The sequence below is a fragment of the Dictyostelium discoideum genome (genome assembly GCF_000004695.1).
Source record: "Dictyostelium discoideum AX4 chromosome 3 chromosome, whole genome shotgun sequence".
Classification (NCBI taxonomy): domain Eukaryota; phylum Evosea; class Eumycetozoa; order Dictyosteliales; family Dictyosteliaceae; genus Dictyostelium; species Dictyostelium discoideum.
In genome coordinates, this window is record NC_007089.4 from 4,540,819 (window position 1) to 4,555,907 (window position 15,089).

General features: G+C 22.2%; 6 protein-coding genes across 6 annotated transcripts; 3 read left to right on the plus strand and 3 right to left on the minus strand.

The window, feature by feature from the left end:
- Positions 1–93: 93 nt before the first annotated feature.
- On the minus strand, positions 94–2,793 carry glpV (glycogen phosphorylase 1; the record flags this gene model as incomplete). The annotated part of the gene is made up of 2 exons (XM_635603.1): positions 94–2,537; positions 2,676–2,793. 2 exons carry the CDS (start codon positions 2,791–2,793, stop codon positions 94–96), a joined length of 2,562 nt encoding a protein of 853 aa, XP_640695.1.
- Positions 2,794–4,627: 1,834 nt separating this feature from the next.
- On the plus strand, positions 4,628–5,983 carry DDB_G0281465 (hypothetical protein; the record flags this gene model as incomplete). Its single annotated transcript, XM_635604.1, has 1 exon — positions 4,628–5,983. The coding sequence occupies one exon, from the start codon at positions 4,628–4,630 to the stop codon at positions 5,981–5,983; it is 1,356 nt and encodes a 451-aa protein (XP_640696.1).
- A 654-nt stretch (positions 5,984–6,637) lies between these two features.
- DDB_G0281467 (hypothetical protein) lies at positions 6,638–8,027 on the plus strand (the record flags this gene model as incomplete). Its single annotated transcript, XM_635605.1, has 4 exons — positions 6,638–6,846; positions 7,006–7,273; positions 7,369–7,434; positions 7,527–8,027. 4 exons carry the CDS (start codon positions 6,638–6,640, stop codon positions 8,025–8,027), a joined length of 1,044 nt encoding a protein of 347 aa, XP_640697.1.
- Positions 8,028–8,139: 112 nt separating this feature from the next.
- On the minus strand, positions 8,140–8,521 carry rpl29 (S60 ribosomal protein L29; the record flags this gene model as incomplete). The annotated part of the gene is made up of 2 exons (XM_635606.1): positions 8,140–8,319; positions 8,420–8,521. The coding sequence occupies 2 exons, from the start codon at positions 8,519–8,521 to the stop codon at positions 8,140–8,142; spliced, it is 282 nt and encodes a 93-aa protein (XP_640698.1).
- Positions 8,522–9,286: 765 nt separating this feature from the next.
- Positions 9,287–11,517, minus strand: pdkA (PDK1 family protein kinase; the record flags this gene model as incomplete). Its single annotated transcript, XM_635607.1, has 2 exons — positions 9,287–10,920; positions 11,091–11,517. The coding sequence occupies 2 exons, from the start codon at positions 11,515–11,517 to the stop codon at positions 9,287–9,289; spliced, it is 2,061 nt and encodes a 686-aa protein (XP_640699.1).
- Positions 11,518–12,384: 867 nt separating this feature from the next.
- Positions 12,385–14,556, plus strand: DDB_G0281473 (hypothetical protein; the record flags this gene model as incomplete). The annotated part of the gene is made up of 1 exon (XM_635608.1): positions 12,385–14,556. The coding sequence occupies one exon, from the start codon at positions 12,385–12,387 to the stop codon at positions 14,554–14,556; it is 2,172 nt and encodes a 723-aa protein (XP_640700.1).
- Between the last annotated feature and the right edge of the window lie 533 nt (positions 14,557–15,089).

The following is a 15,089-nucleotide window of genomic DNA, read 5'->3' on the forward strand; positions in this document are numbered from 1 at the left end:
TTATTTATTTATTTGTTTATTTGTTTATTTGTTTTTTTTTTTTTTTTTTTTTTTTTTTTTTTTTTTTTTTTTTAAAAATTATTATTTATTTTTTTAATATCTTCTATTTAAAGTAGTTTCAACTTCACATGGTTTAATATCCCAAATTTGTTCAGCATATTCATTCATAGCTCTATCAGAAGAGAAGAAATAAGTTGAAGCACTGTTAATGATTGATTTTTTAACCCAAGCACTTTGATCTTTCCATAATTCATCAACTGAAGCTTGAGAGTCAAGGTAGAGTGGGAAATCTTGAATGCTTAAGTAGAAATCACTAAAGATTAAAGAGTCCAAGATTGGTCTGAAAACATCTGGTGGACCAAATGTACCTAATTCAATATTAAGGAATACCTCTTGAAGACGTGGGTCAATGTTGACTTCTTTGTTTGTCATTTTTTCACGAGCAGCTTCAACTTCACTTGTACGTAAACCAAAGATAAACATATTCTCTTGACCAACTTCTTCGGCGATTTCAACATTTGCACCATCCAAAGTACCAATGATTAAACTACCATTCATAGTGAATTTCATGTTACTAGTACCAGAGGCTTCGGTACCAGCGGTTGAAATTTGTTGATTGATATCAGAGGCTGGAACGATGACTTGAGCGATTGAAACGTTGTAATTTGCAATGAAAACAACCTTGAGGTATTGATCGACCTCTTTATCACGGTTGATAACCTCGGCAACAGAGTTGATTAATTTGATATGTCTTTTAGCCATAACATAACCTGGGGCAGCTTTACCGGCGAAAATTACAACACGTGGTACAACTTGAGCTCTATCTTTTGGAGACATCTTTTTAATGGAAAGATAACGATAGATGACAGAGAGAATATTTAATAATTGTCTCTTGTATTCGTGAATTCTCTTGATATGAACATCAAAGAGAGCGTTTGGATTAACATGAATACCACAATGTTTAAGGATGAATTCAGCTAAACGTTGTTTATTGCCTTGTTTAACGTATTTCCATTCAGCGATTAACTCTGGATTATCCATATGTTCCTTGATACCTTTGACCAATTCTAAATTGGTTGTCCATTTATCGGTACCTAACCATTTGGTGAAGATAGCGGATAAACCTGGGTTAGCTTGTTCAATCCAACGTCTTGGAGTGACACCATTGGTTTTGTTTTGGAATTTCTCTGGCCAGAGACAAAAGAAATCTGGGAATACCTTATGTTTGACCAATTCAGAGTGCATAGCAGCGACACCATTTACACAATGTGAACCAACGATAGCGAGATGAGCCATTCTGACTCTCTTCTCTTCACCTTCTTGAATGATGGAGAGACCTCTCATTTTACCGATATCACCTGGCCATTTTTGAGTGACTTGAATGAGGAAACGATGATTGATACCATAGATGAGTTGCATATGACGTGGAAGGAGATCTTCGATCAAACTAACTGGCCACATTTCCAAAGCTTCTGGAAGAATGGTATGATTGGTGTAAGCAAAGGTTTTGGTAACGATATCCCAAGCCTCTTCCCATTGAAGACCTTCCTCATCGATGAGTTTTCTAAAGAGTTCAACTACACCAATGGTTGGATGAGTATCATTCAATTGAATGGCTACTTTATTTGGGAAATCTTGCCAATTTTGATGAGATTTCTTGAAACGTCTAATGACATCACAAAGGGTGGCAGCAACAAAGAAGTATTGTTGTTTCAATCTTAATTCTTTACCAGAGTAGGTGTTATCATTTGGATAGAGGACCGATGTGATATTCTCTGATCTTTGTTTAGCTTCTACGGCAGATAAATAGTTACCACCATTGAATGCATCCAAATCAAACTCTTTATGTGGTTTGCTTGACCAAAGACGAATGTTATTGGTGTTGGTGGTATGATAGCCTGGTACTGGTGTATCGTAAGCGATTGCTTGTACCAATTCACCATGATCCCATTCAAATTTACTACCATCACTTGATTTCTTCTCTGTGACTTGACCATAGAAACGAACGGTGTATTGAACATCCAAACGTTCAATCTCCCATGGATTACCAGCTACCAACCAATAATCTGGTACCTCGGTTTGATAACCATCATAGATACCTTGTTCAAACATACCATAATTATAACGAAGACCATAACCCCATGCTGGATACTTTAATGTTGCCAATGAATCCATGAAACATGCAGCTAAACGACCCAAACCACCATTACCCAATGCAGCATCTTTCTCCTCTTCGTAGAGGTCTTCCATTTCAAAGCCCAACTCTAACAAGGCATTATGATATTCATCTTTGAGATTCATATTGTAAATTGCATTTTGTAATGATCTACCCATTAAAAATTCCATTGATAAATAGTAAACTCTCTTTGGATCTCTCTCTGTATAGTATTGTTGTGTTTCATTCCATCTTTCAATTAAACGATCTCTAACACTATATGCTGATCCTTGATATGCTGAAAATGAATCAAAATTATATTTTGTTCTTGCTAATGTATATTCAACATGATCTAAAATATCTTTTTGAATTGAATCTTCATCTATGTATATATATATATATATATTTATATTTTAAAAAAAAAAAAAGAAAAATAAAAAAAAAATAATAAAAATAAAAATTTTATAATATGTTAATATTTATTATAATTATTTAAATTATTATTATTATTAATAGTTACCATTTTTTAAGAAATCAGTTTTAAGAGCAAATAATTTACTACCCTTCTTCTTTTCAGTTGGTGGTACAACACCAGTTGTAGTTCTGGCAGTATGTTTCAATGGAATGGTTGTTGACATTGTTTTTTTTTATTTTATTTTAATGTTTCAAAAATTGAAATGAATAAATTTAAATTATTGAACAATTATTTATTTAAAAACAAGCGCACTTGAATTATTAATTATATGGAAAAATGAATATTATTATTATTATTATTATTATTATTATTATTAAACTTTATAAATAAAAAATTATAAAAAAAAAAAAGAAAACTATTATAATAATTAATAAAAGAAAATTATTAATATTAATAAAAATAATAAAATTTTTTATTTTTTTTATTTTTAATGATTTTAATTTGCAGGGTTTTTGATGAAAATAAAAATTAAAAATAATTAAAAAAAAATAATAAAAAAATAATAAAAAAAAACAATATTATAAACGCTAAATTATAAATTATATAAATATTTATTTTTTTTTATACATATGTATAAAATCTATCTAAAAAAAGAAAACAAAATAAAATAAAAAAAAATAAAAAAAATAAAAAAAAAATAAAAAAAAACCACACCACTTCAATTAAATTTGTATTGTTGTGGAAAACATAAATTTTTGCAGTAATCGTATAATGATTTTCTTTAAAAAAGTGTGTTTATGTAATATAATTTTTTTTTTTTTTTTTTTTTTTGTTTTTTGTTTTTATCTGTTGTTTGAATATAAAATTATATTTATAAAAGTGTAATTTATTTTAACAATATGATTGAAATTTTTTATAATTGTTATTATTATTATTATTATTTTTTTTTATTTTTTTTTTATTTTTTTTTTTTTATTTTTTTTGTTATCTTGCCTTTATTTTGATAATCCACTATTGTCTACATGCTATGTCCTTTTTTTAAAATGATTTTTTTTTTTTTTCATAAAAAAAAAATCTCCACTTTTTTGTAATTAATCCAAATTATCTAATCTTTTTATGTTATTTGTTCTTTATTAATGTTGTGGTGATTGAAATTTATTTTTTTTTTTTTCTTTTTTTTTAAATTTTTTGTTTATTTATTTTTTTAAAAAAAAAAAATATAAAATAAAAATAAAATGTGATTTGATTTTGTATATATACAAACTTATATATACATATATTGAAACAAACAATATGTAGAAAATCCTTTTTATTATATTATAAATAATAAAAAAAATAAAATAAAATAAAAAAATAAAAAAATAAAAAACAAATAATTAAAAAAATTATACCTTTTTTTTTTTTTTATTTTATTTTTTGTTTTTTTTTTTTTTCTTTGAGTATTAAAAAATAAATTGATAGTATTTTTTTTTTTTTTTTTTTTTTTTCTAAAAAACTTTTTTTTTTTTTTTTTATTTATTTTTTTTTTTTTTTTTTTTTTTCGAGTCGGACTCCGGTTTAACAATAAAACTTTGTCATTTTTTAAAAAAAATTTTAAAATACTGGTGGTGAAAAACACTTTTTTTCAAACGAGTTTTTGTTTTTTTCAAAAACAATAGAAATTCATCTTTTGATCATCACCAAAAAAAAAAAAATTTTAAAAAAAAAAAAATAAAAAAAAAAACAAAAAAAATAAAAATAAAAAAAAGATATTTTGAAAAAAAAAAAAAAAGTCAACTGTTTCATTTTTTTTTTTTTTTTCAAAATTTTGAATTTTTTCAAAATTTTCCAATATTTTTTATTTCACTTAATCACTGTTTTGATTTTTTTTTTTTAATTATTTTATTTTAGTATTATTATTATTTTAATTATTATTATTTTAATTATTATTTTAATTTTATATTGAATTGTTAATTTAATTTTATTTGTATTATTAATTTAATTTGGTTTATTTTATTTTATTTTATTTTATTTTTGTAAAGTTAAAAATAAAAAAAAAATAAAAAAAAAATAAAAAAATGGAAATTTCGCCAACTAAAATTAAATCAGTTTTATTAAAATTAATCCAGATTTTATTTTTTACAATTTCAATTTCAATTTATATTGATTTAGTTGGTAATAGTAATAATAAAAATAATATTAATAATAATATAAATAATGAAGAATTATTATTAAATAAACAAATACAAATTTATTATTGGTTTGTTGGAATTATATTATTTTCAATTGCATGGAGTATTGGTACATTTAAATGGTTATCAAGATTCTTTTTAACATTTTTCATAATTAAATCAATTCAACAATTAATTCAACATTTACCAATTGAGTTTTATGATAAACTTAGAAATTTAATAGTTTTTGGAACATTTTCAAAATTTGATTTCACAAGTACTGGCATAATCACTGAATCATTACCAACATTATATGATAACTTTTTTGGTGGAAACATTTCACCATTTTCAATTGAAATAATTGGTATTCAATCTTGTTTAATCATTTTCTTTAGTACATTAGGTTTCAATATTTATTTAGCTGACAAATTTTGGTTAATTAAAACCATCATTGTAGATTGGATAATCAGTGCTATACTTTTAATCATTTTCTCCATCACTGACCTATTAATGAACCAAAGTAATGTTTATTCCGTAATCTCCTATATCTTTGGTTCAAATGTCTTAGGTTTCGGTACCATCAAAATCCAAGAATTCCTTTGGAACCTTTCTTCAAAATATGATGATAAATTAAATTCAACAATAATAAAATCCACAAAATCAAATAATAACAATAATAACAATAATAATAATAAACAAGATGATAATATAATTTATGATACAGATTCCTCATTTAATGGACAATCATCTTCTTCCTCTTCTTCTTCCTCTTCTTCTTCTTCCTCCTCCTCTTCAGCAACAACAACAACAACAACATTGGTTAATGATAATTCAATAATTTCAGAATATGTTACAGAGAAAATTATGATTGAAGAAAATGGTGAAATTAAGGAGCAGGAAGTTCAAGTTGATAAATTAGATTATAGTAAATTAAATGAAGATCAATTGAATGCAATTTTAAGTGAACCAATTTTAGAAACCCAAATTACAACTAGAAATGTTTCATATCATAAATCAACGAGATTTATAAATAATTTAATTGCACCCGAAAATATTAATTCAAGAATTAGTGCAAAGGAATTTGTTGGCGTAATTATTTTATGGGTTTACACAATTTCAAATTTTATAATTTCAGATTATTCACTTTTAACAATTCCAAATATTTTAGTTGTAGTTGGTTTCTCTGGTACAATTCTAACTTATTTATCAACAATTTCTGCTAAAAGATTAACAAATAAAAATCCTTCAAAAAGAGAATGTTAAATCTTTAAAAAAAAAAAAAAAAAAAAAAATGGTATTATATAAAAAGTAATAAAATAGATTTTTTATTTTTAAATCATAAAATATAATGGTGTTCATATTTTAATAATAGTTATTAGTACGCGTAAAAATCAATCAATTTATTTTTAGATATAATTAATATTTTTAATATAGGTTATATGTTTTTAATTTTTTAATTTTTTAATTTATTAAATATTTAGATATTTAGTAATAATAATAATAATAATTATAATAATAATAATAATTAAGAAAAAGGATAAAACACCAAAAAATATTGGGTTAATTTATTAATATATTTTTAAAAAAAAAATAACCCTCCCCCTCCCCCATCTTTTTTTAACCCCTTTTTCCTATTTCGACTAAATTTTTTTTTTTTTTATTTTAATTTTATTTTTTTTTTTTTTCGTGTTAAATAAAATTTAAAATGGTTCTATAAAAGTGTTAAAATTTTAATTTATAATTTAAAAAAAAAAAAAAAAAATGTCTACAATAAAGAGATTGAGAAACCATTTAAAAAAGTAATTTTTAAATAAATATTATATTTTTTTAAAAAAAAAAACAATTAAGATAATAATATTTTTTTTTTTAAATTTAATATTAAATAATAATAAAAACAATAATAATAAAATTAAAATTATGTTATGCTTTAATGATTTTAATTTTCCAAAGGAATGGGAAGTAGTACCAAATTCATTCAAATATATTGATATAGTAATAAAAGAAATAATTGGTTTTGGTTTAATCAAAGAAAATGATCAAGAATTAAAAATGATTGTAAATCAAGCCATTTCAATTGCTGCTTATTTTTGGCCATATGCAAATGAAGAACAAATGGTAATGGGAGGGTTAGTATTTTTTTTTTTTTTTTTTTTTTTTTTTTTTTTTTTTTTTTTTATTAAATATTAAAAAAAAAATATAACAATAATAAATAAATAAAATAAAATAAAATTTTTTTTTTTTTTAAAAACTAATATTTTCGAAAATTATAATTATTACTATTATAGGTCAGTACTGTGTTGGTGTGTCTTATTTGATGATCCACTAGATACAAATAAATTAGATGAAAAAAAAGGTTTAGAAATTGTTAGTAGAACAGAGAAATTACTTTTAACTAGAACTTTACCAAATAACCCCACAAATCTTGAAAAGTATGGATTTACAATTTTTGAAAAATGTTTAAAATATTGTGGAACCAATACTCATATGTATGACATGTTAATTAAATTAACAGTTCAGTGGATTTATTCTATAATTCCATTCAATAAATTAAATGTAAGTAATTTTTTTTTATTTTTTTTATTTTTAAATTAATAAAATAAAAAAAAAAAAATTAGAAATTAATATTAAAACTGTTAATTTTAAAATAGGAATCACCAGTTCACCCAGAAACCCTAAAATATATAAGAAAAATAAATATTGGTATAGAATTCACTGTAAGTTTATTTATTAATTTTTTTTATATTTTATTTATTTAAGAAACGGTTTAGATTATTAATAATGCAATATTTTTATTAATTTTTATTAGCAATCAATATTTTATATAATAAATTCAAATAATAAAGTTGATTTGATAGTTTTGGCAAATCCTTTATATCAGAAATTGGTTGATTTAAGTTCATTAAATATTTCGTTTGTTAATGATGCAGCAAGTTTTTGTAAAGAAATAAAAGATGGCGGTAGTGATAATAATTTATTTATTATTTTAATGAAAAGATTAGGTGGTATTGAATTTATTAAAGAAGCATATAAACAATTAACAGATTTATCAAATGGATACATAGATGAATTTTGTTATTATGAGAAATTATTACTTTCAAGTCTTTCAAAACAACAACAAAATGAAATTCAAATCTTTATTGACCACCTAAAATATTTAATGAAAGGAAATCAAATATGGTCAACCAAAACAATAAGATATGCAACGGAAGATCATCCAATTATTCAATTAAGAAATTCAACTAATAAATTAATTGAAAATAATATTAATATGGATAAAGTATCATTAACAAATAAAAACTATATTTAATATATTTATATTATTATATTTAAAAAATAAATAATAAATAATTTTTGAAATTCAAAAAAACACACTGTTAATATGTTTTAAATTATCGACGTTATTAAAAATCATTATTTATTTATTTTTTGGCAGCAGCTTTTTTGGCAGCTAATTTGGCTTTAGCAGCAGCGACGATGGTCTTTAATGGTTGTCTTGGGTTTTTGTGGGCTTTGACCTCTTGCATATCACCACGAACGTATCTTTTGATTTCAGTACCAATACGAGCGTATCTTTGATTTCTGGCGAAACCTAATTCAACCTATTTTATGTATGTTATTTTATATTTTTTAATTTTAACATGATTAATACCTATACATCATATCTATCTATAATAACCTGTTTCTTCTTTATCTACTTACACCTTTTGAGGAGGTCTTTTTGTGGACGACGGCTTTTTTAATACCGTTTCTGTGGTCCTTTCTGTTTTTGTGATGGGTTGAGTGATTCTTTGACTTGGCCATTTCTATTTTTTTTTTTTTTTTTTTTTTTGATAATGGGTATGTGATAATTGTATGTTAGTTTCAATCTTTAATCTTTAATCTTTAATCGTGTTATTGATTATTAATCAATCTTCTCCATTGATAATCATTAACTAATATTGGGTCTATTTGTCTCTTTATCTCTTCTCTCTTTCTATGTCTCATAGAAAGAAAAAGTGATTACGGATATACATATAAAATGTGACATACCTTTGTGGTGATAAAAAAACAATAAATTTGAACAAAAAAAAAAAATTCGATAAAAAAAAAAATTTTATGCGGGCACTCGCTCAAAAAAAAAAAATTGGATTAATTTTTCGTGACTAAACGTTTTTCATTTTTCATTTTTTCATTTTTTTTATTTTTTTTTTTTTTAATAAGATAATTTTTTTTTTTTTTTTTTTTTTTGGGAAGATAATTAAAATATTTTCCTTTTTATTATTATTATTTTTATTATTATCATTATTGTTTTATTTTTATTATTATTATTATTGTTCCAAATATTAATATTTTTATTTATTATTATTTACTTATTTATTTAGTTAATTAATTTTAAAATTAATAAAAATTGGAATAATATTATTTCTATAATTTATTAATTTTTAAAAATTTACTATTGGTTTTTTTTTTTTTATTTAAATATTTTTTTTTTCTATTGGTTTTTTTCTTTTTTTTTTTTTTTTTTTTCTTCTTTTTTTTTTTTTATTTTTTTTTTTTTATTTTTTTATTTTATTTAATTTTAACAAATTAATTTGAAGAACCAGATGATAATATTACACTTTTAATCGAGTCAACCCATTTTTGAGGATTATGAGCAACATCTTCTAAAAGATATTTTCTTTTTGGAGTTTTAATAACGAAATTATTGTTTGATTTTAATTTTGGTTTTATTGAATCGGACCATGGAATTTCGCCTTTAAGTTCCATTTTCTTTGGATCTATATAAATTAATCTTGGTGTATCAGTTAAAATTAATTGTCTCTTTTTTATAGAGAAACCTTTACGTTTCCAAACTAAACCTTGATAAATGACATTTTCACCATTATTTAACCATTTACTAATATTATTACTACTACTACCACCATCTCTACTACCGCCACTACTACCACTACGTTGAGTTGGTTGTTGAGATGATGACGATGACGATGATCTTGGTGTTGATAAATTTCCATTACTAATATTAAGGTTATTACTACTATTACTATTACTATTACTATTACTAATATTATTGCTACTACTATTATTATTATTATTTATATTATTTATATTATTATTATTATTATTATTATTATTACATGAATTTTGTTGATGATTTTCATCAACATTATTATTTCTTGGTGTTGTACAATCTAAAGATGGTGAAAATAATTCATCACCATCGAAAATGATTTTTTCTTGAGGTGGTTGAATTGGTGGTGGTGGGTGAGACATATTTGATAAAGAGGACCAATTGAAATCTTGAAAGAATGGATGTGCTTTTAGGTTATCAAAACCACCAGGTGTTGAACTTGAACCTAAACGATCAGTTGGTTTAATTACTAATAGTTTTTCAACTAAATCTTTAATCACTGGATTCATATTGATTGGATAAACCAATTCTCTATTCGATACTTTTTGAAATGTTAAAAATTCAGTTTTACCACGAAATGGCACTCTTCCACTTGCCATTTGATATATAATACACCCTAATGCCCATAAATCTGAATCAGTTGATGTCTCTTTATTACTAATTAATTCTGGTGATACATATTCTGCTGTACCAACAAATGAATTATTTCTTGTTAATTTTGGTATTTCTGTTGTTTTTATATTATTTATATTTGCATTTATATTTGTATTTATATTTGTATTTGTATTTGTATTTGTATTTGAACCTGCCGCTGTATTATTATTATTATTATTATTATTATTATTATTATTATTATTATTATTTGTTGTTGTTGTTGTTGGTTGTAAATTTGGTGATATCATTGAGTCTGTGGTACTTGCACTATCCACACTACTTGTTCTATTTTGTTGTTGTTGTGTTAAATCAGTACTAACTGATAAATTATTTACATTATTTAATAAACTACTTAAATTACCAGAACTATTTGTTGGTAATTGTTGTTGTTGTTGCTGCTGTTGTTGTTGCTGTTGTGATGATTGTGGTGGTGGTAAAATTTTACCAGTACCAAAATCAGTAATTTTAACATGTAAATCACTAGACATTAAAATATTTTCAGGTTTTAAATCTCTATGAACAATACCTAATGAATGTAAATGCTCTAATCCACTTATAATTTCCGCTACATAATATTGACATGATCTATAATCAAATGATCCAACTTTTTTAATTTGATGTAATAAATCACCTTGTGAACATAATTCTAAAACATAATCTTTATAAAATAAAATAAAAATAAAAAAAAAAAAAATTAGTATTTTTTAATTCTTATATGAACACATTAAGAATATAATTAAATTAATAATAAAAATGAAATTAATTTGATATTATTAATTAGCTAATTAATTAATTAATTAATTAATTAATTAATTAATTAATTCTTACATAAACATTGTTCAGATCTAAAAGTAAAAAATAATTTTACAATATTTGGGTGATTTGATTTACAAAAGATTTCTTTTTCAATTTGTACATATTTTATTTTATTTTCTTTAATGATTTGTTTCTTTTCTAATATCTTTATTGCGTATTGTTGTTGTGTTTCTTTTTCTGTGCCTAAAACCACTGCACCATAAGATCCTTCTCCTAAAACTTTACCAATTATAAAATCTTCAATAGTTTTCTTTTTAGCTGATTGAATAGATGGTGATGATAATGATGGTGATGATAAAAATGGTGAAAGTGACATATTTAAATCAATTGCTGATGCTGTTGCAGTAGTGGTTGTTGTATTATTAGGAGGATCAGTTGATGATGATGGTACACCACCACCACCACCACCACTCGTATTTGTAATAACAATATTTTCCATTTTTTTTTTTTTTTTTTTTTTTTTTTTTTTTTTTTTTTTTTTTTTTTTTTTTTTTTTTTCCTTCTTTACTTATTATTATTATTTGTAATTATTATTAATAATTTTGATTGTGACTTTAGGTGTGGTACTAAATTTTCGGTATATTATTAACAAAAATATAGAACAAAAAAAAAAAAAAAAAAATATAAAAAAAATAAAAATCCAAGTGTTGCGGAATCAAATCTTATGTGGTGTAATGATGGAAATTTTATTATAAAATTAATATGGCTGGGTCAGTTATTCAGTTTCCTTCAAAAAAAAAAAAAAAAAAAAAAAAAAAAAAATTAAAAAAAAAAATGATGGATGAGATGAATACAAATAACACAAGATAAAAACATTTAAAATTCATTATTATTTTTGAATTTATATAAATAAGTTTACTTATTTTTAAACCATACAAAATCAAACCACCATTTTTTATTTTTTTCAAATAATTTCAATTAATATTTTTATTTTTTTTTTTTTTTTTTATTTTCTTTTTTAAATAGACACCGAAATTTTAGCATTAAGGAATTTAAATTAAAATTTCAATATTTATATCCATTAATGCTACCACTTTAATTTTTATTTTTTTATTTTTTTTTATTATTTTTTTTTTTTTATTTTTAATTTTTTTTCTTTTTCTTTTTCTTTTTCTTTTCACTTGTCTCTTATCTTTTTTTTTTTTTTTTTATTTTTTTAATTTTTTAATTTTTTATTTTTTTAATTTTTAATTTTTTAATATTGTCACCATCAATTAATGAAATAATAATAAAAATAAAAATAAAATATATTTTATATTAAAAAAAAAAAAAAAAAAAAAAAAAAAATAATAATAATTATAATAAAATGACAATTCCATATAAAATTTCATATTTTTTAATATTTTTTACGATACCACTTATGGGATCATTCCTATTATTATTTATAAGATTTCTATTCCTAGAAAATAAACATCATATAAGGAATTTTAATTATAATGGTGATAATAATAATAACAATCGAAATAAGAAATTAAAAAAGTATTTCATATTATCATTATTTTTATATACATCAGCTATAATTGGATTCATTTTCACTTTATCATCATTTTCAAGTTGGAATTATTTACCTATAGAATTAACAACTATTACTTCAATAATAATATTATTATTTTTTACATTTTATCAATTAATAATTCAATTTGAAGTTGAAAGAAAGAAACGAATTTTTAAAGTTAGAAAAAATAAAAATAAAAAATATTTCATTCAAAGCCCACCAAATTTTAATAATGGTATAATTTTAAATAATAATAATAATAATAATTATGAAGATGATAAATCAAATATTAAAGAAAATATATTATTAGAATCATTAAATAGTAAACAAGATGGAGTAGTAATAGCAGCAGCAGAAGAAGAATATTATGAACAAGAGGAAGAAGAAGAAGAAGAATATAATGAAAATAAATCATTTTATAATTATAGTAATCAAATTGATACAAAATTAGGAATTTTAGATAGATTTAAAAAGAAGATAATTTATTTTATAAAGGATATTATAGAGACTATTAAATTTAAACCAAAATTATCAATAACTTTAATATTGATATCACTTTTAATTTCAATAATGATACCAGTACTTTTGAATGATGTTTGTATTTGTTCACATCCAATGAATGTTTCAACATCATTCACTAGAAAACTATTTCAAGAATCTTATTGTAAAAATGGTGAAATCTGTTTCCTTTATTTAACATTACCCAAAGATGCATCAACATCAATGGTTTTACAAATTCATACATTTAATAAACCATCAAATATTATAATTACAATAACAAAGAATACTAATACTACTGGTGGTGGTGGTGGTGGTGGTGGTGGTAGTGGTGAAGATATTATATCAATTTCAAAATTTAATTTCATATCAATGTCAAAAATAATTAATGATTATCCAAGATATATAAGTTATATTGATTTAATTGGATTAAAAGAGAATACAAATTATAGTTTTAAAGTTAATTTCACAAGTAAAGAAATTCAAAAAACTTTAAATACTTATGATGGTGTAAATCTATTTCAATTTAAAACATTTTCAAATCAATCAGATTCAATCATTAAATTTGTATCTGGTGGTGATATAGTAATAAATAAAGATTCAAAAGATTTAGCAAAACATGCATCAATTAATTTTAATCCTGATTTCATTGTTGTTGGTGGTGATGTGGTTTATGAAGATGGTATAGGTTCATGTTATAAAAGATGGGATGAAAAATTATCATTTTTCAATACTTATTTTAATTTAAAAATTAGTAATAATAATAGTAGTAGTAGTAGTAGTTTATTTTTAAAACCAATATTATTATCAATTGGTAATCATGAGGCTGGTGCATTTTATCAAACTCATAAACAAGTACCATTTTATTTTAAATATTTCTTATTTGAATTGGATGGATTTAAAGATGGAATTGATGAAAATAAAAACTCTTATCATATTCATAAAATTGCATCACATACATCAATAACTTCATTGGATAGTTGTGTAGTATCGACATGGGATCAACAAGCTCAATGGTTACATAATCAATGGAGTAATGAGGAATTCAATAATACAAATAAATTAGTAGTTTATCATCATCCAATTTATCCTGCTTGGAATTTGGATGGTTTAATACCAGAGTCTGGTAGAGATGTAATGATACCATTATTCGATAAATTTAAAGTACCTTTTGTTTTTGAAAATCATGAGCACCTTTTTAGACGTACAAAGAAATTAAAAGGAAATAAAATAATAGAGAATAATTCTACAACAACAACGACAACATTATCTCAAGGTACTTATTATGCTGGTTCAGGAAGTTTTGGTATTTCAAATACAAATATAATTCCATCCAATAATGATGAGTCATTACCTTGGTATTTAGCTAAAAGATCTTATTGTAATCATCTTTGGTATATAACTGCAACTCAAAAAGAAATTCTCGTTGAGGCATTTGCACCAAATGGTGATAAAATTGATAAAATTAATTATATTCAAAATTAATTATAATAAATTCCAATTTTTAATAAAAATTAATTTTTTTCAATCAACTATAAAACATTTTATTTTAAAAGATATTTTTAATTCATAATATTTTCAAAAAAAAAAAAAAAAAAAAAAAAAAAAAATAATAAACAAATAATAAAAATAATATTTCAGATTTTTTTTTTTATTATTTTATTTTTTTTTTTCTTGGGTTCGGGATTATTTTTTTTTTTTTGGGTTTTGGCCTAGGAATACAAAAAAAAAAAAAAAAAAAAAAGAGATAAAAAAAGAGGAAAAAAAAGAGATAAAAAAAAAGAGATAAAAATTAAAATGTAAATTAAATTTTTATATTTTTTTTATTAAAAATAAAACTCCAAGTTTAATTAATTGCCACCTTTTTTTTTAATTTTATCTTTTCTTTTCAATTTTTTTTTTTTTTTTTTTTAGGGTAAAATTTCTTTGTTTTTAAAATTAAATTATTTTTAAATTTAATAAAAAAAAAAAAAAAAATTATGGATGTTTGGAATTATCTTGAGCTTATTAAATTTATT